At 39.2% G+C, this 12,500-nt stretch overlaps 2 protein-coding genes across 7 annotated transcripts in view; one reads left to right on the plus strand and one right to left on the minus strand.

Annotated features, from left to right (window-relative positions):
- LOC125033439 (semaphorin-1A-like) overlaps nt 1-3,768 on the plus strand; it is a 302,686-nt gene extending 298,918 nt beyond the window's left edge. For all 6 annotated transcript variants that reach the window (XM_047624946.1, XM_047624948.1, XM_047624950.1 and 3 more), the window contains one exon: nt 1-3,768. This exon is cut by the window's left edge and continues 60 nt beyond it. In XM_047624946.1, coding sequence (XP_047480902.1) covers nt 1-109 — 109 coding nt within the window. In that variant the 3' untranslated portion in view covers nt 110-3,768.
- LOC125033619 (sushi, von Willebrand factor type A, EGF and pentraxin domain-containing protein 1-like) overlaps nt 1,467-12,500 on the minus strand; it is a 55,373-nt gene continuing 44,339 nt past the window's right edge. The window contains 11 exon segments of the mRNA XM_047625284.1: nt 1,467-1,529; nt 1,748-1,838; nt 1,931-2,043; nt 2,924-3,005; nt 3,526-3,641; nt 3,818-3,940; nt 5,042-5,124; nt 7,761-7,783; nt 9,472-9,646; nt 9,828-9,923; nt 10,139-10,419. Coding sequence (XP_047481240.1) covers nt 1,467-1,529; nt 1,748-1,838; nt 1,931-2,043; nt 2,924-3,005; nt 3,526-3,641; nt 3,818-3,940; nt 5,042-5,124; nt 7,761-7,783; nt 9,472-9,646; nt 9,828-9,923; nt 10,139-10,419 — 1,246 coding nt within the window.

Below are 12,500 nucleotides of genomic sequence, written 5' to 3' on the forward strand. Positions count from 1 at the left end.
CAATAATTTAGTGACTAACTACAACCCCAAGAATATCAATGGCAAGTCCAATACCAATACTACTACGGACAGCAAGCTTCTGAAGCCTGCAAAATGTGCCTATATTTGAATTAAGGGGAAAGTCACATGTTGTTGTTGGCCAGATCTACTATTTTTTGTGTTTTAAGCAGCATGCAAGTCTGTCAGTTACTTTATTAAAGGAAGGCTTGCAATGAAGGATCAGAAAATGTCATATTGCAATTTGATGTGGCTTGAAGATGAAAGACTTCTTTTTAATGTCACATAATAGAAAAAAGGAAATAATATTCAGGAAAGCTCAAGTGGCTTATGGTTTTCCTATTATGGTACATATGACAAAAGATCCTGAATTCATGATAGGCTCAGCTTACTGCAAATAGAAAAAAAGAGATGAAAGTGCTGCACACACACACACACAGAAAAAAAAACATTCACAGGACCAAGTGCACAGTTGATTTCTCTATTTCCAAGGACACTAATGAAAAGTGAGATGTGAAAAGTGATTTGTATGAAGAGGACGCAGTGTAAATGACTCCCATTATGAAATCAACTCAGAAATCACAGGTTCTCATTTTGCAGGTTGTTGCTTTCTCAAGGACAAGGAAAAGGAGGAAAGTTAGTAGCAAATGCCAAACATTCCAGTCAGATGTCTCCTGTGTGGATGTGTTGGCCCTTTGGATGAAAATTCAAAATCGTAAGAAAAATAAGGTTTACAGAAAGTGGCAAAGGTGAAGAATATGAGTAGAACAGAATGAAGATTTTTGTAATGGAGGCATTATCTATTCAGATACAGAGATTGGAAATATGTATGATACAAAAGAAAAATTATATATATACTGTACTGTACATGCATATAAGAATGTATGGATATATCACTGAGGAGAATTATGCTGAGAGAAGACAGCAGGTTTCCATACTGGTGGCCTGCTGTGTCATGAATGTCTTGCAGAGAAAGTTAGAGAGTTAGAGAGATGTTATAAATTGGATTTGCTCAGATGAAATATTAGAGCAACACAGGAACAACCAAAGTTAATGTATTCAATATGTTATTCATTGATAGGCACTAGGGAATTACAGAGCATGGTTACTGTTGCAGAGTTCAGTATGTTATATTTTTAATTTGATCAGATATCTGTCAAGGTTTTGTATGTAATTGATATTATGCAATTGATATAGCAGTGTGAAAACTGCATATCTCTTCATTCTGAATTTCTCCAAGAGAAGTTTAGAATGCAATTGTGAAATGTCCAAATTAGCTCCAAAAGTTATGTCTTATTGATATTTACTTTTACTGAAATTATTTTATTCTTCAAGAATAACAAAAGATATGTTAAATGTGTTCAGAGAGTTTAATGTCCAAAAGAAAGTTTATGCCTAAAATGATCTTCCCTTCAGCAGTAAAAGGTTCCATATATACCACCTAACTGAAACGTAGCTTTTTTAATTGTTTAACAGCACTTGTCAGCGTCCGTATCTGATGAAAATATGACTGTGTCTTTATTATATTCATGCTGCGAAGGCAATAGGTCGTAAAACTGATTTGAATGTGAAAATAACAGCTCATTATAAAGTTTTGTGTTGTATTTATTGTAAATTGATACAATGTCACATAATGAGTGATCATAAGTTGGTTTGAGGAAGTTGTAGAAAGGTGCTAACCAAACCTGCATTTTGGCAGATTGTTTTATACTGCATGCATCCCACCTTTGACTATTCAGTATTACTGTACCGTACTCCAGTTGACAATGGGTATCTGCAAAGTCACTATGTTGGCTGAGGACTTAGTTGAGCACAGATTGAATGTAATCAGTGGTAATATCCTGCCATGTAAGGGAAGTGTTAGCAAACAGCTTAGGTGCCTACATAAATAGCTACAAATATGTTAAGTGTTGCATCCATATAGACGCCTTACAAGACTTTTATGTTAAGCGTTACCACCTGTTGCGACACAATTGTCTGTATATGTTGTCCTAGTGTGTCTGTACATTTGCTGTTGCTGTACATATTGTGTGAAAGTTGTGTAAGCTGCCATGCGAGAGAGAGACATAACTAGAATGAGTGATGGATATGAGTGACAAGTGCTTGTATGTTACATTAATGTTGAGCTTCCCCAGTGACCCTGGACGGTATCCCCAACAAGGATCAAACAGTAACTTAACTCATAATGGAACGTGCCGAAACTGTTGACATATACTTGACAGTTCTGATTTCCTTGATGAAAGGAACAATATCTTATAATGTATTTAAAATTGCTGTTCATCACTCTCTTTGGATATAGTAGCTTCAAGTATTTCAGTATATTGGTGTTCAAAAAGCATTATGTGCCGGTGATATTTGTCTACGTAATGTCTTGTTAGTTTTGTTAAAGCAGTATTGAATGATTTGAATGCATATCGTGAAAATGTTATTTTTGTCACAACTTAAGATATGTATACAGAATTAATATGTGTATACTTTTTCAATATATATATATATCTATATCTATATATATATATATATATATATATATATATATATATACATATATATACATATATATATATATATATATATATATATATATATATATATATATATATATTTACATAGTTTTCAGCTTGCAAGCAAAAACAATAAGAACACAATGAAAGATCATATCCTTTCACACTCTCATATATTATTAAAACATGCATGAAGTGTAAACATCTATATACTCACTGTACTTTGGAACATACTGTCTTCAGTATCTCTTTATCAAGTTTGATCCTTGCTGTCGGACAAAGAAGCTTACCATTTATCACTTGGCTGATGATTTGACAGCTTCCTACTGACAATTGCTTTAGGCAGATTTAAGATAACTAAATGATTTGCAATCACGTAGGGGCACACAGTAGTCAGATTCTTTTTAAGTTTATGATTATCATACCCTCAAAGACATTTTTATATTGAGTCTCCCATGTAGAAAGGTGGCATCGCAGCTGTGTGCCTCTGCTGCCTGAGGCTGTAAACTGTTGACACGTTATGATGTAAAAATTTTAAGAAATACTGACTCATAATTGATAGTATATTATGATAGGTAAGAATAAATATGGACCATGAATTTTACATTCAGCCTCACAAATATTGTAGTGCCTTCATGATAAAGATGAAATATTAGGTGAGCCAAGGCTGTATTCTGTAAATGTAATGTTTTTCCTGTTTTAGAATTGGTTAAAAATTGTGATAAAAAGAATAGTTAAAAATGGTAATATAATGGTTAAGAAGTGCAATATTGGACACATCTCTTTATATTATTTTTTTCTTGTTTTTTTTTTTCTTGTTTTTGGTATGTTATGGTTAACCTAATTTAAGAAAAAAAAAAAAAAGCAGACAAAGAAAAAGAAAGGCTCAGTTCCAATATCCTCCAAAGTTAGGGAACCATTCGACGTTTCGATTTGTTGTTATCTATCTTCTCGGAATATTTTTTTTCTTTTTTAAGCTTAGTTTAGCTTAGGTTTTATTTTTCTCATTCAGCATTCTTCTTTGTACCTAGCCCGTCCCAGACTTTCAAGACGTTTCAAAGCCGAAGAAATTATCCAGGCCCTATACGCATGTAGAGAAAAGTCCACCGAATCAGTGCTCATTGTCAAATCTTCAGTCTTAGGCTACATTTGTATATAAATAATTTTAGTTGGTTTTTTGTATAGAAATTTGATCCCCCATAATTAATTACAGTCCTTTTTACTATGTAATGTACATATCCCATAAAATAAAACTATGCAATATTTGTAATATGTTGCTTTTCATCTATCCACAAGTGTCATGATGATTATGATTATACCTGAGAAAATATGTCATTGAAAAAGTAGGTATCTGAGGATGCCTTAGTACACAGGCTATTCACATCTAAAAGACAGAAAGAAGCACTTTTACCACCACAAAATGAAGCATTATAATGCATCAGCTTTAGAGAAAATACGAGTCTTGATTCAAGCAAAGAGAATTCGTATCCTTCATTTGCATCTAACATGCATCACAATCTGTTGGATCCTCAACCAGACCTGCAACCAAGTACAGTGTTTGCAGCATGGAGGATGTACTCAGGACACACACACACACACACACACACACACACACACACACACACACACACACACACACACACACACACACACACACACACACACACACACACACAAACACACAAACACACAAACACACAAACACACAAACACACAAACACAAACACACAAACACACAAACACACAAACACACAAACACACAACACACACAACACACACAACACACACAACACACACAACACACACAACATATATATATATATATATGTATATATAATATATATATATATATATCTATATATATGTGTGTGTGTGTGTGTGTGTACATATATACATATATGTGTATGTAAAGTTGTTTTACTTGCACATTGAGGAAGAGATAAGTAGGGTTTTATCCAAACTACAATACATATGTTAAACAAGCAGCTTATGCTCCAGCTGAAATCTAGTCACCTACTTTTGCTTCCAAATACCCGAACTTGTTGTGAAGAAGGAGAAAAGAAACTTAGAAAACAACAAAAGATCACCAGGTAAAAATGTGTTCTCTTCCTCCATAATACATGGATGGCATGGAAATGGATACATCTCATTCAGGCTTGCTACTTTCAGAAATTCTATGAGACCAACAGTTGGTTTATTAAAGTGGGCAAAATGAAACACATTTGTGATTTGTTTTATCGTACAGATATCTTTGATAATGACTACAGGTTTTCCTCATTGCATTACTAATGACACAAAACACCAACATCTATTATAAGAATACTATATACAGAAATTATAGCTAATATCCTGTAATCTACTCTGCTATGAAGTAAGGAGCCGCATTTTATTATTAGTACACAATGCTTGAGAGATTTGTTTATCGTACAGACAGTATAAGACCTATGCGTTATTTACTTTTATTTCTACATGAAGAAATGTCCTCGGTTGGTAGAACACCTAGATCTTTATATTTTTTCTCTTTCTGTCCTTTCTGAAGATGCCTGAGGACCGGCCACGCTTCGAGGGTAACTGAAGGGCCTGAGCTGCGAGGGTCCGCTACCCCCGATAGTAGTCATAGTCTTCCCTGGAAAAGAACGAATCTCAGTTTCAAAATAATGGTTTTTGCGCGGGGGGGCCCCCACCCCAACACCCCCACAAAACCCCCCCACAAACCCACCCAAAACCCCAAAAACAACCCCCACCACACACACCCACACACACACACACACCCCCACACAAAAACCACACCCCCCCAAAAACCCCCACACACCCCAACCCCCCACACCCCAAAACCCCAAAAACACACAAAAACCAAAAACCCCCCACCACACAAAAACAAACACACAAACCCCAAAAAAACAAAAAACAAAAAAACAAAAAAAAAAAACCCCACCAAAACACCAACACACACACCCCCCACCACAACCCCCCCCCCACCCCCCCCCACAAACCCCACACCCCCCACAACCCCCACCCACCCCAAAACCCACCCACAACCACACCCCACCCCCACACACCCCCACAACCCCCACAAAAACAAAACACCCCCACACCCCAAAACCCCCACCCCAAAACCCCCACCCCAAAACACCCCCCCCACACCAAAAACCCCACACACAAAACAAAACACCCAACCACAACCCATTTTTTTTATTTTTTTATTTTTTATATATATTCAAATTTTTTAACCCCTTTTTATGTTTATTTTAGATTAACCCTATTTCATAAAAACACCCCCACAACCAAAATATATATTTTTATTTTATATATTTTATTTTAAAATATTTTATGTATTTATTTATATATTATATTTCAAAATATAGGGTTTGATAGGGGTAGATATTTCATTTTTAAAATTTTCAACAACCACATTTTCACCCCGTGTGGTTTTTATTTTTTATAAAATTATTTATATTAATAATTTTATAATTATAATTTTGGTTTTAAAGTTTTTACATAACATACCCCCCCAACCCCCCCACCCACCCCATAAAATTTATACATATGTATGTAAAGTTTCCAAAAAAAATTTTAACACCTTTAAAAAGCCCCCGGGCCAAAACTTTTTTCGTGGGGCGCAAGCGGGGCCCCCTTTTTAAACCCCCCGGGGGGGCGAGTGGGGCCCCAAACGTTTTGGGGGCCCATGCCCCGGTTCCCCTTGGGGGCGCCCCCCAAAAGGGGGCCCTTCCCCGCACCCAAAAGTCTTCGGTTTTCCCCAAAAAACCTTAACCAAAATTTTATATTTTTTAGGGGTTTGGGGGGATGGGTGTATTTTAAGTTTATTTTGTATTTTGGGAAAGGTTTTTCTATAATTTTTTTTTTTTTGGTTTTTTAATTTTTTTTCAATTTTAAATGTATTTAAGGGTATGTAAAAACAACTCTAATATTCAAAATATTTTTCAAATACAAAAAAATTACTTTAGTAAATTTCAAAAACCAAAAACGGAAAAAAGGGGTTGTTAAAAAAAAGTAGTGTGTATTTTTTTCAGGGGGTTTTGCTTAAAACCCTTTTTCTTCCCCTGGAAAAAAATAATTTAATTTGGTTCTTTTAAGGGGTTTTTTTAATTTAATAAATTTTTTCTATTTTTCTTATTTTTTTTTTTTTTTTTTTTTTTTTTTTTTTTAAGATCTTTGAAAAAATTTTTGTTTTTTTGTTTTGTTAAAATCATTTTGTATTTAAAAACCAAATTTATTTTTAAAGGGGGACGTAATTAAACCCGGTTTTTAATTTCCCTTTTTTCCTCAGTTTTTTTTTCTTTAAAAAAAAAAAAAAAAAAAAAAAAAAAAAAAGGTATTATTTTTAAATAGTGGTTTTTTTTTTGGGGTTTTTATTTCCCCATTTATAAAATAAAATTTTTGTTTTTTCTTGGGAAAACTTTCCCTTGGGTTTTTTACTCCCTTTCCCCTATTTAAGGGGGAAGTAATTTTTTCCCCTTTAAATCATTTTTTGGGGAAACTTTGAAAAATTTGGTTTTCCAAAAAAGGGTTTTTTTTCCCAAAAGGGGTTTAATTGGGGCAAATTGGGGGACTACTACTTTAAAAAAGGGGTTGGGGTGGGGTTGGAAAATTTCCCCCTTAGTCAAGGAAAATTTCTCCCCGGGTTTTAGGGGGCCATTGGGGGTTTTGTAGATCTATGTGTGGGGGCTTTTTTTTAGTAAAAATGGGGTGTTGCAAAGTTTTTTTTCCCAACCTTTTTAGAAAAAATGGGAAAACGGGTTTTTTTTTTAAAAATAAATTTCCCATTTTTTTTCAATTTTTGATAGTTTTTTTTAACACCCCATAAAAAAATTTTAAAACCCTTTCAAACTTGAAGCAATTTTTTATCCTTTTATGGGCAAAAAACCCTTTCAGGGCAAAAAAAAATTTGGGGAAATTTTCCAAAAAAAAACCAAAAAAAACGGCCCCCCGCCCTTTCCCAACTTGTATATTTCAAGGCAAGGACCCCAACCCCCAAATGTTGGGGGCAAAGGGGCCCGGGTTTTAAGGGGGCCCCGATGAATGGGGGTTGGGGTTGGGGGGGAGCTGTGTGGGGCCAAAACCAAACTTTTCCCCCGGTTTTTTGGGAAAAAGGGGGCCCCGGGGGGTATTTCCTTTGGGGTTTTCAGGTGCAAAAAGAAAGAGGGGGGGCCCGGGACAGTTGGGCCCCCCTGCAGGCAGGGGGAACGGGCAATGGGGCTTTTTGGGGGGGGGCAGGGGGCGGGGGGTTTTGGGCGAAAAAACTTTCGTTTTGGGGGTCTAGGTGGCTTCGGGGGGGTTTAGGGAAAAAGGGGTTCAGAGTTTTTGGGGGGGGAAACGGGAGGGGGAGAAGGGGGAGAAAAAAAGGAGGGGTGTTTTTTTTGGTTTTTTGGGTGTCGTTTTGGGGTGCGAAACTGGGAAAATAAAAAGGGTTTTAGGGGAATAATTTAAAAAAACAAAAGGTTTTTAAATTTAGAGGAGGGGGTTTTTCTGCCCCGTTTTGTAGGGGTGCCCCGCGTTCCCAAATTTTTTCTTTTGCTATACCTTTTGGGGGAGGGGGAGTGAAATTTGGGGCTTTCAAAAAAAAAAAACCCCAATTTTTTAAACCCCTTTAGGGGGGGGTTTTAAAAATTTTCTTTTGGGGGATTTTGAAAAACCAACAACGGGGACCCCCCACAAAACCGGGCCGTGCTTTAACAAAAACCAAAAACCCCCAACCACCAAAAAACCCAAAAACAACCTTTTCCAAAACCACCACACACCCCCCCCCAAACACCCAACCCCAAAAAAACATCCCCAAAACAAAATTTTTTTAAACAAACCCAAAAAAACCCAACCAACCACAAACCCTTTTTAAAAAAAAAAAAAAAAAAGGGGTGGTGGGTTTTTTGGGGGGGGTTGCTTAAAAAAATTTTTTTTTTTTATTTGGCCCCATATTACACAAATACGCTTAATTTTCCAAAACCCAACCTTTTAAATTTTAAATTAAAAGGTTTTTTAATGTAATGCAAAAAACATTTAAAAATTTGGGGGGTTAAACCCCCTTTTAAAAGCCCATGGGGAAGGATTTGTTCCCCAGTTTCCCGGGGTTGGAAAAAAAACCCTAATTTCAAAAAACAGGGGAAATTAAATTTTTTAAAAATAAATTTTTTTTTTTTTTTTTTTTTATCAAAAAAATTTCCAAAATTTATTAAGGGCAAAAAAAACCCCCCCACAATTAAAAAACCCAAACCCAAACCCCAAAACCAAAAACTTAAGTTGGCCGGAAGGATGGGAAGAACCAAAAGCTTTTGGAAGGCCCCTTTTTTAAAACAAACCCCAAATTTTTGGGGCCCAAAAAATTTTCCTGTAAAAAAATGGAAAAAAATAAAGGAAACCCCCATCCTAAAAAACTTCGGGAAAGGCGGGGGGAAAACCCCGGGCCAAATTTTTCCCCCCAGGGGGGGGCCAAAAGGGGGGGGACAAGTGTACGGGGGGCTTTTTCCGGGAGGGGGGCCTCCATTTTTAGGCCCCGGTGGCCCCCCCAAATCGGGTGTTTGGGGATGGGGAAAAATTTGTTTCCTTCCCGAGTTTACTTTGGTTTTAAAACGCAGGGGAAAATTAGGGGGGGGGGCAAAGGGGGCTTTTTTTCGTAAGGGGGTTTTTGGGGGGGGAAAAATTAAAACCCTTTTTCCTTTGGTTTGGGAAAAAAATTTTAAAAAGGGGAAAACTTGGGGGGGAAACCTAAAATTTTCTTTTTCTTCATTTTAAAAGGGGGGCTTAAAAAGCCCCAATTTTCTATGGTTTAAACAATCGTGGTTATTTTATTTCCTTCCTTTCTTTATTTCAAATTTTTATTCATTTATCTAAAATTTTTTTCTCCAAAAAATTTCCCTTTTTGGTTTTCTTTTATGTTGGAAAAAAGGGGAAATTTAAATGAATTTTGATTTTTCCAGGGTTTTGAAATAATGAAAGGGGGGAAAAAAATTTTTTATACCATTTTTTTGGGCATCTGGGGTTTCCTTGATAACCCGGCGGGCAAGAGCAGATGTTATTGAGACAGATGCCACCGTTGAGGCACCGTTTGGCGCATTTCTTCACACACGCTGCCACTCCCGACCACATTCCGTCAGCCTGACACGTCAGCACTTTAGTTCCATTGGGAACTTTGCCTGGAAAGCAAAATTAACAATAGTAATTCCTTCTATTATCACCTGATACGCAACAAGCATTTCTAACTTTTCATATGAAAAATGCTAGCCATACTGTTAATAATAATAACAAAAGATATGACAACATAAAAAAGAGATAGATGATTAAATGGACTGGAAAAATATCAGCCCTGCCACTCACCCGAAGGACACCGATATACCACTCGGTCTTGGTAGTAGTACCTTCCGCGGAGCACGACGCCTCCTTCCTTCACCTTCGGACGCCCGCACGATATTCCTTTTGAGTGATGGGGATTAAGGTGAGAATGGAGTCAAAATAGTCGAAGAAATTGCGTTTACACTGTTAGATGCCTACGTGTCCAAGGTAATACTTGGCTTAACAAGATACAATCGGTAATTGTATCTACTTGTAATATGGATCCAAAACTCTCGGAACTTTGAAACATAATTACAAATTTATCTATCTTATTTCTTCCGAAAACAAATACTTACTGCTACACTGGCCGCTCACAGGAGACCACGACGAAGACTCCAGGCAGGTAGAGGAGAGCTTCCCTCGCATCAGATGTCCCTCCTTACACCGGAAGTGAACGCGATCCTGGTAAGCGTAAGAACTCGGGGCAGACGGTGGCAGTTCGGCGTTGGGGGGGGTGAGGGGGTCGACGCAACGAACGCCTGCCAAGGGGGATGGGAGACAGGAGGTTAGGGGGGGGGGGTAGGGCGTGGGCGGAAGGGGATACCGGTGTTGGAGGAGGGGGCCGAGCGGGAGGAAACTAAATGAAGCAGGTGTGGTGTTCGGAAATATTCAGTTGTCTTTGGTGTAGTTAATCTGATCCTTTCTTTCTCTCTTTCGCTCTATATGTTTGTATGTTTGTGTCTGTGTCTGTGTCTGTCTGTCTGTCTGTCTGTCTGTCTGTCTGTCTGTCTGTCTGTCTGTCTGTCTGTCTGTCTGTCTGTCTGTCTGTCTGTCTGTCTGTCTGTCTGTCTGTCTGTCTGTCTGTCTGTCTGTCTGTCTGTCTGTCTGTCTGTCTGTCTGTCTGTCTGTCTGTCTGTCTGTCTGTCTGTCTGTCTGTCTGTCTGTCTGTCTGTCTGTCTGTCTGTCTGTCTGTCTGTCTGTCTGTCTGTCTGTCTGTCTGTCTGTCTGTCTGTCTGTCTGTCTGTCTGTCTGTCTGTCTGTCTGTCTGTCTGTCTGTCTGTCTGTCTGTCTGTCTGTCTGTCTGTCTGTCTGTCTGTCTGTCTGTCTGTCTGTCTGTCTGTCTGTCTGTCTGTCTGTCTGTCTGTCTGTCTGTCTGTCTGTCTGTCTGTCTGTCTGTCTGTCTGTCTGTCTGTCTGTCTGTCTGTCTGTCTGTCTGTCTGTCTGTCTGTCTGTCTGTCTGTCTGTCTGTCTGTCTGTCTGTCTGTCTGTCTGTCTGTCTGTCTGTCTGTCTGTCTGTCTGTCTGTCTGTCTGTCTGTCTGTCTGTCTGTCTGTCTGTCTGTCTGTCTGTCTGTCTGTCTGTCTGTCTGTCTGTCTGTCTGTCTGTCTGTCTGTCTGTCTGTCTGTCTGTCTGTCTGTCTGTCTGTCTGTCTGTCTGTCTGTCTGTCTGTCTGTCTGTCTGTCTGTCTGTCTGTCTGTCTGTCTGTCTGTCTGTCTGTCTGTCTGTCTGTCTGTCTGTCTGTCTGTCTGTCTGTCTGTCTGTCTGTCTGTCTGTCTGTCTGTCTGTCTGTCTGTCTGTCTGTCTGTCTGTCTGTCTGTCTGTCTGTCTGTCTGTCTGTCTGTCTGTCTGTCTGTCTGTCTGTCTGTCTGTCTGTCTGTCTGTCTGTCTGTCTGTCTGTCTGTCTGTCTGTCTGTCTGTCTGTCTGTCTGTCTGTCTGTCTGTCTGTCTGTCTGTCTGTCTGTCTGTCTGTCTGTCTGTCTGTCTGTCTGTCTGTCTGTCTGTCTGTCTGTCTGTCTGTCTGTCTGTCTGTCTGTCTGTCTGTCTGTCTGTCTGTCTGTCTGTCTGTCTGTCTGTCTGTCTGTCTGTCTGTCTGTCTGTCTGTCTGTCTGTCTGTCTGTCTGTCTGTCTGTCTGTCTGTCTGTCTGTCTGTCTGTCTGTCTGTCTGTCTGTCTGTCTGTCTGTCTGTCTGTCTGTCTGTCTGTCTGTCTGTCTGTCTGTCTGTCTGTCTGTCTGTCTGTCTGTCTGTCTGTCTGTCTGTCTGTCTGTCTGTCTGTCTGTCTGTCTGTCTGTCTGTCTGTCTGTCTGTCTGTCTGTCTGTCTGTCTGTCTGTCTGTCTGTCTGTCTGTCTGTCTGTCTGTCTGTCTGTCTGTCTGTCTGTCTGTCTGTCTGTCTGTCTGTCTGTCTGTCTGTCTGTCTGTCTGTCTGTCTGTCTGTCTGTCTGTCTGTCTGTCTGTCTGTCTGTCTGTCTGTCTGTCTGTCTGTCTGTCTGTCTGTCTGTCTGTCTGTCTGTCTGTCTGTCTGTCTGTCTGTCTGTCTGTCTGTCTGTCTGTCTGTCTGTCTGTCTGTCTGTCTGTCTGTCTGTCTGTCTGTCTGTCTGTCTGTCTGTCTGTCTGTCTGTCTGTCTGTCTGTCTGTCTGTCTGTCTGTCTGTCTGTCTGTCTGTCTGTCTGTCTGTCTGTCTGTCTGTCTGTCTGTCTGTCTGTCTGTCTGTCTGTCTGTCTGTCTGTCTGTCTGTCTGTCTGTCTGTCTGTCTGTCTGTCTGTCTGTCTGTCTGTCTGTCTGTCTGTCTGTCTGTCTGTCTGTCTGTCTGTCTGTCTGTCTGTCTGTCTGTCTGTCTGTCTGTCTGTCTGTCTGTCTGTCTGTCTGTCTGTCTGTCTGTCTGTCTGTCTGTCTGTCTGTCTGTCTGTCTGTCTGTCTGTCTGTCTGTCTGTCTGTCTGTC

Source organism: Penaeus chinensis, chromosome 16 (genome assembly GCF_019202785.1).
Source record: "Penaeus chinensis breed Huanghai No. 1 chromosome 16, ASM1920278v2, whole genome shotgun sequence".
NCBI lineage: Eukaryota > Metazoa > Arthropoda > Malacostraca > Decapoda > Penaeidae > Penaeus > Penaeus chinensis.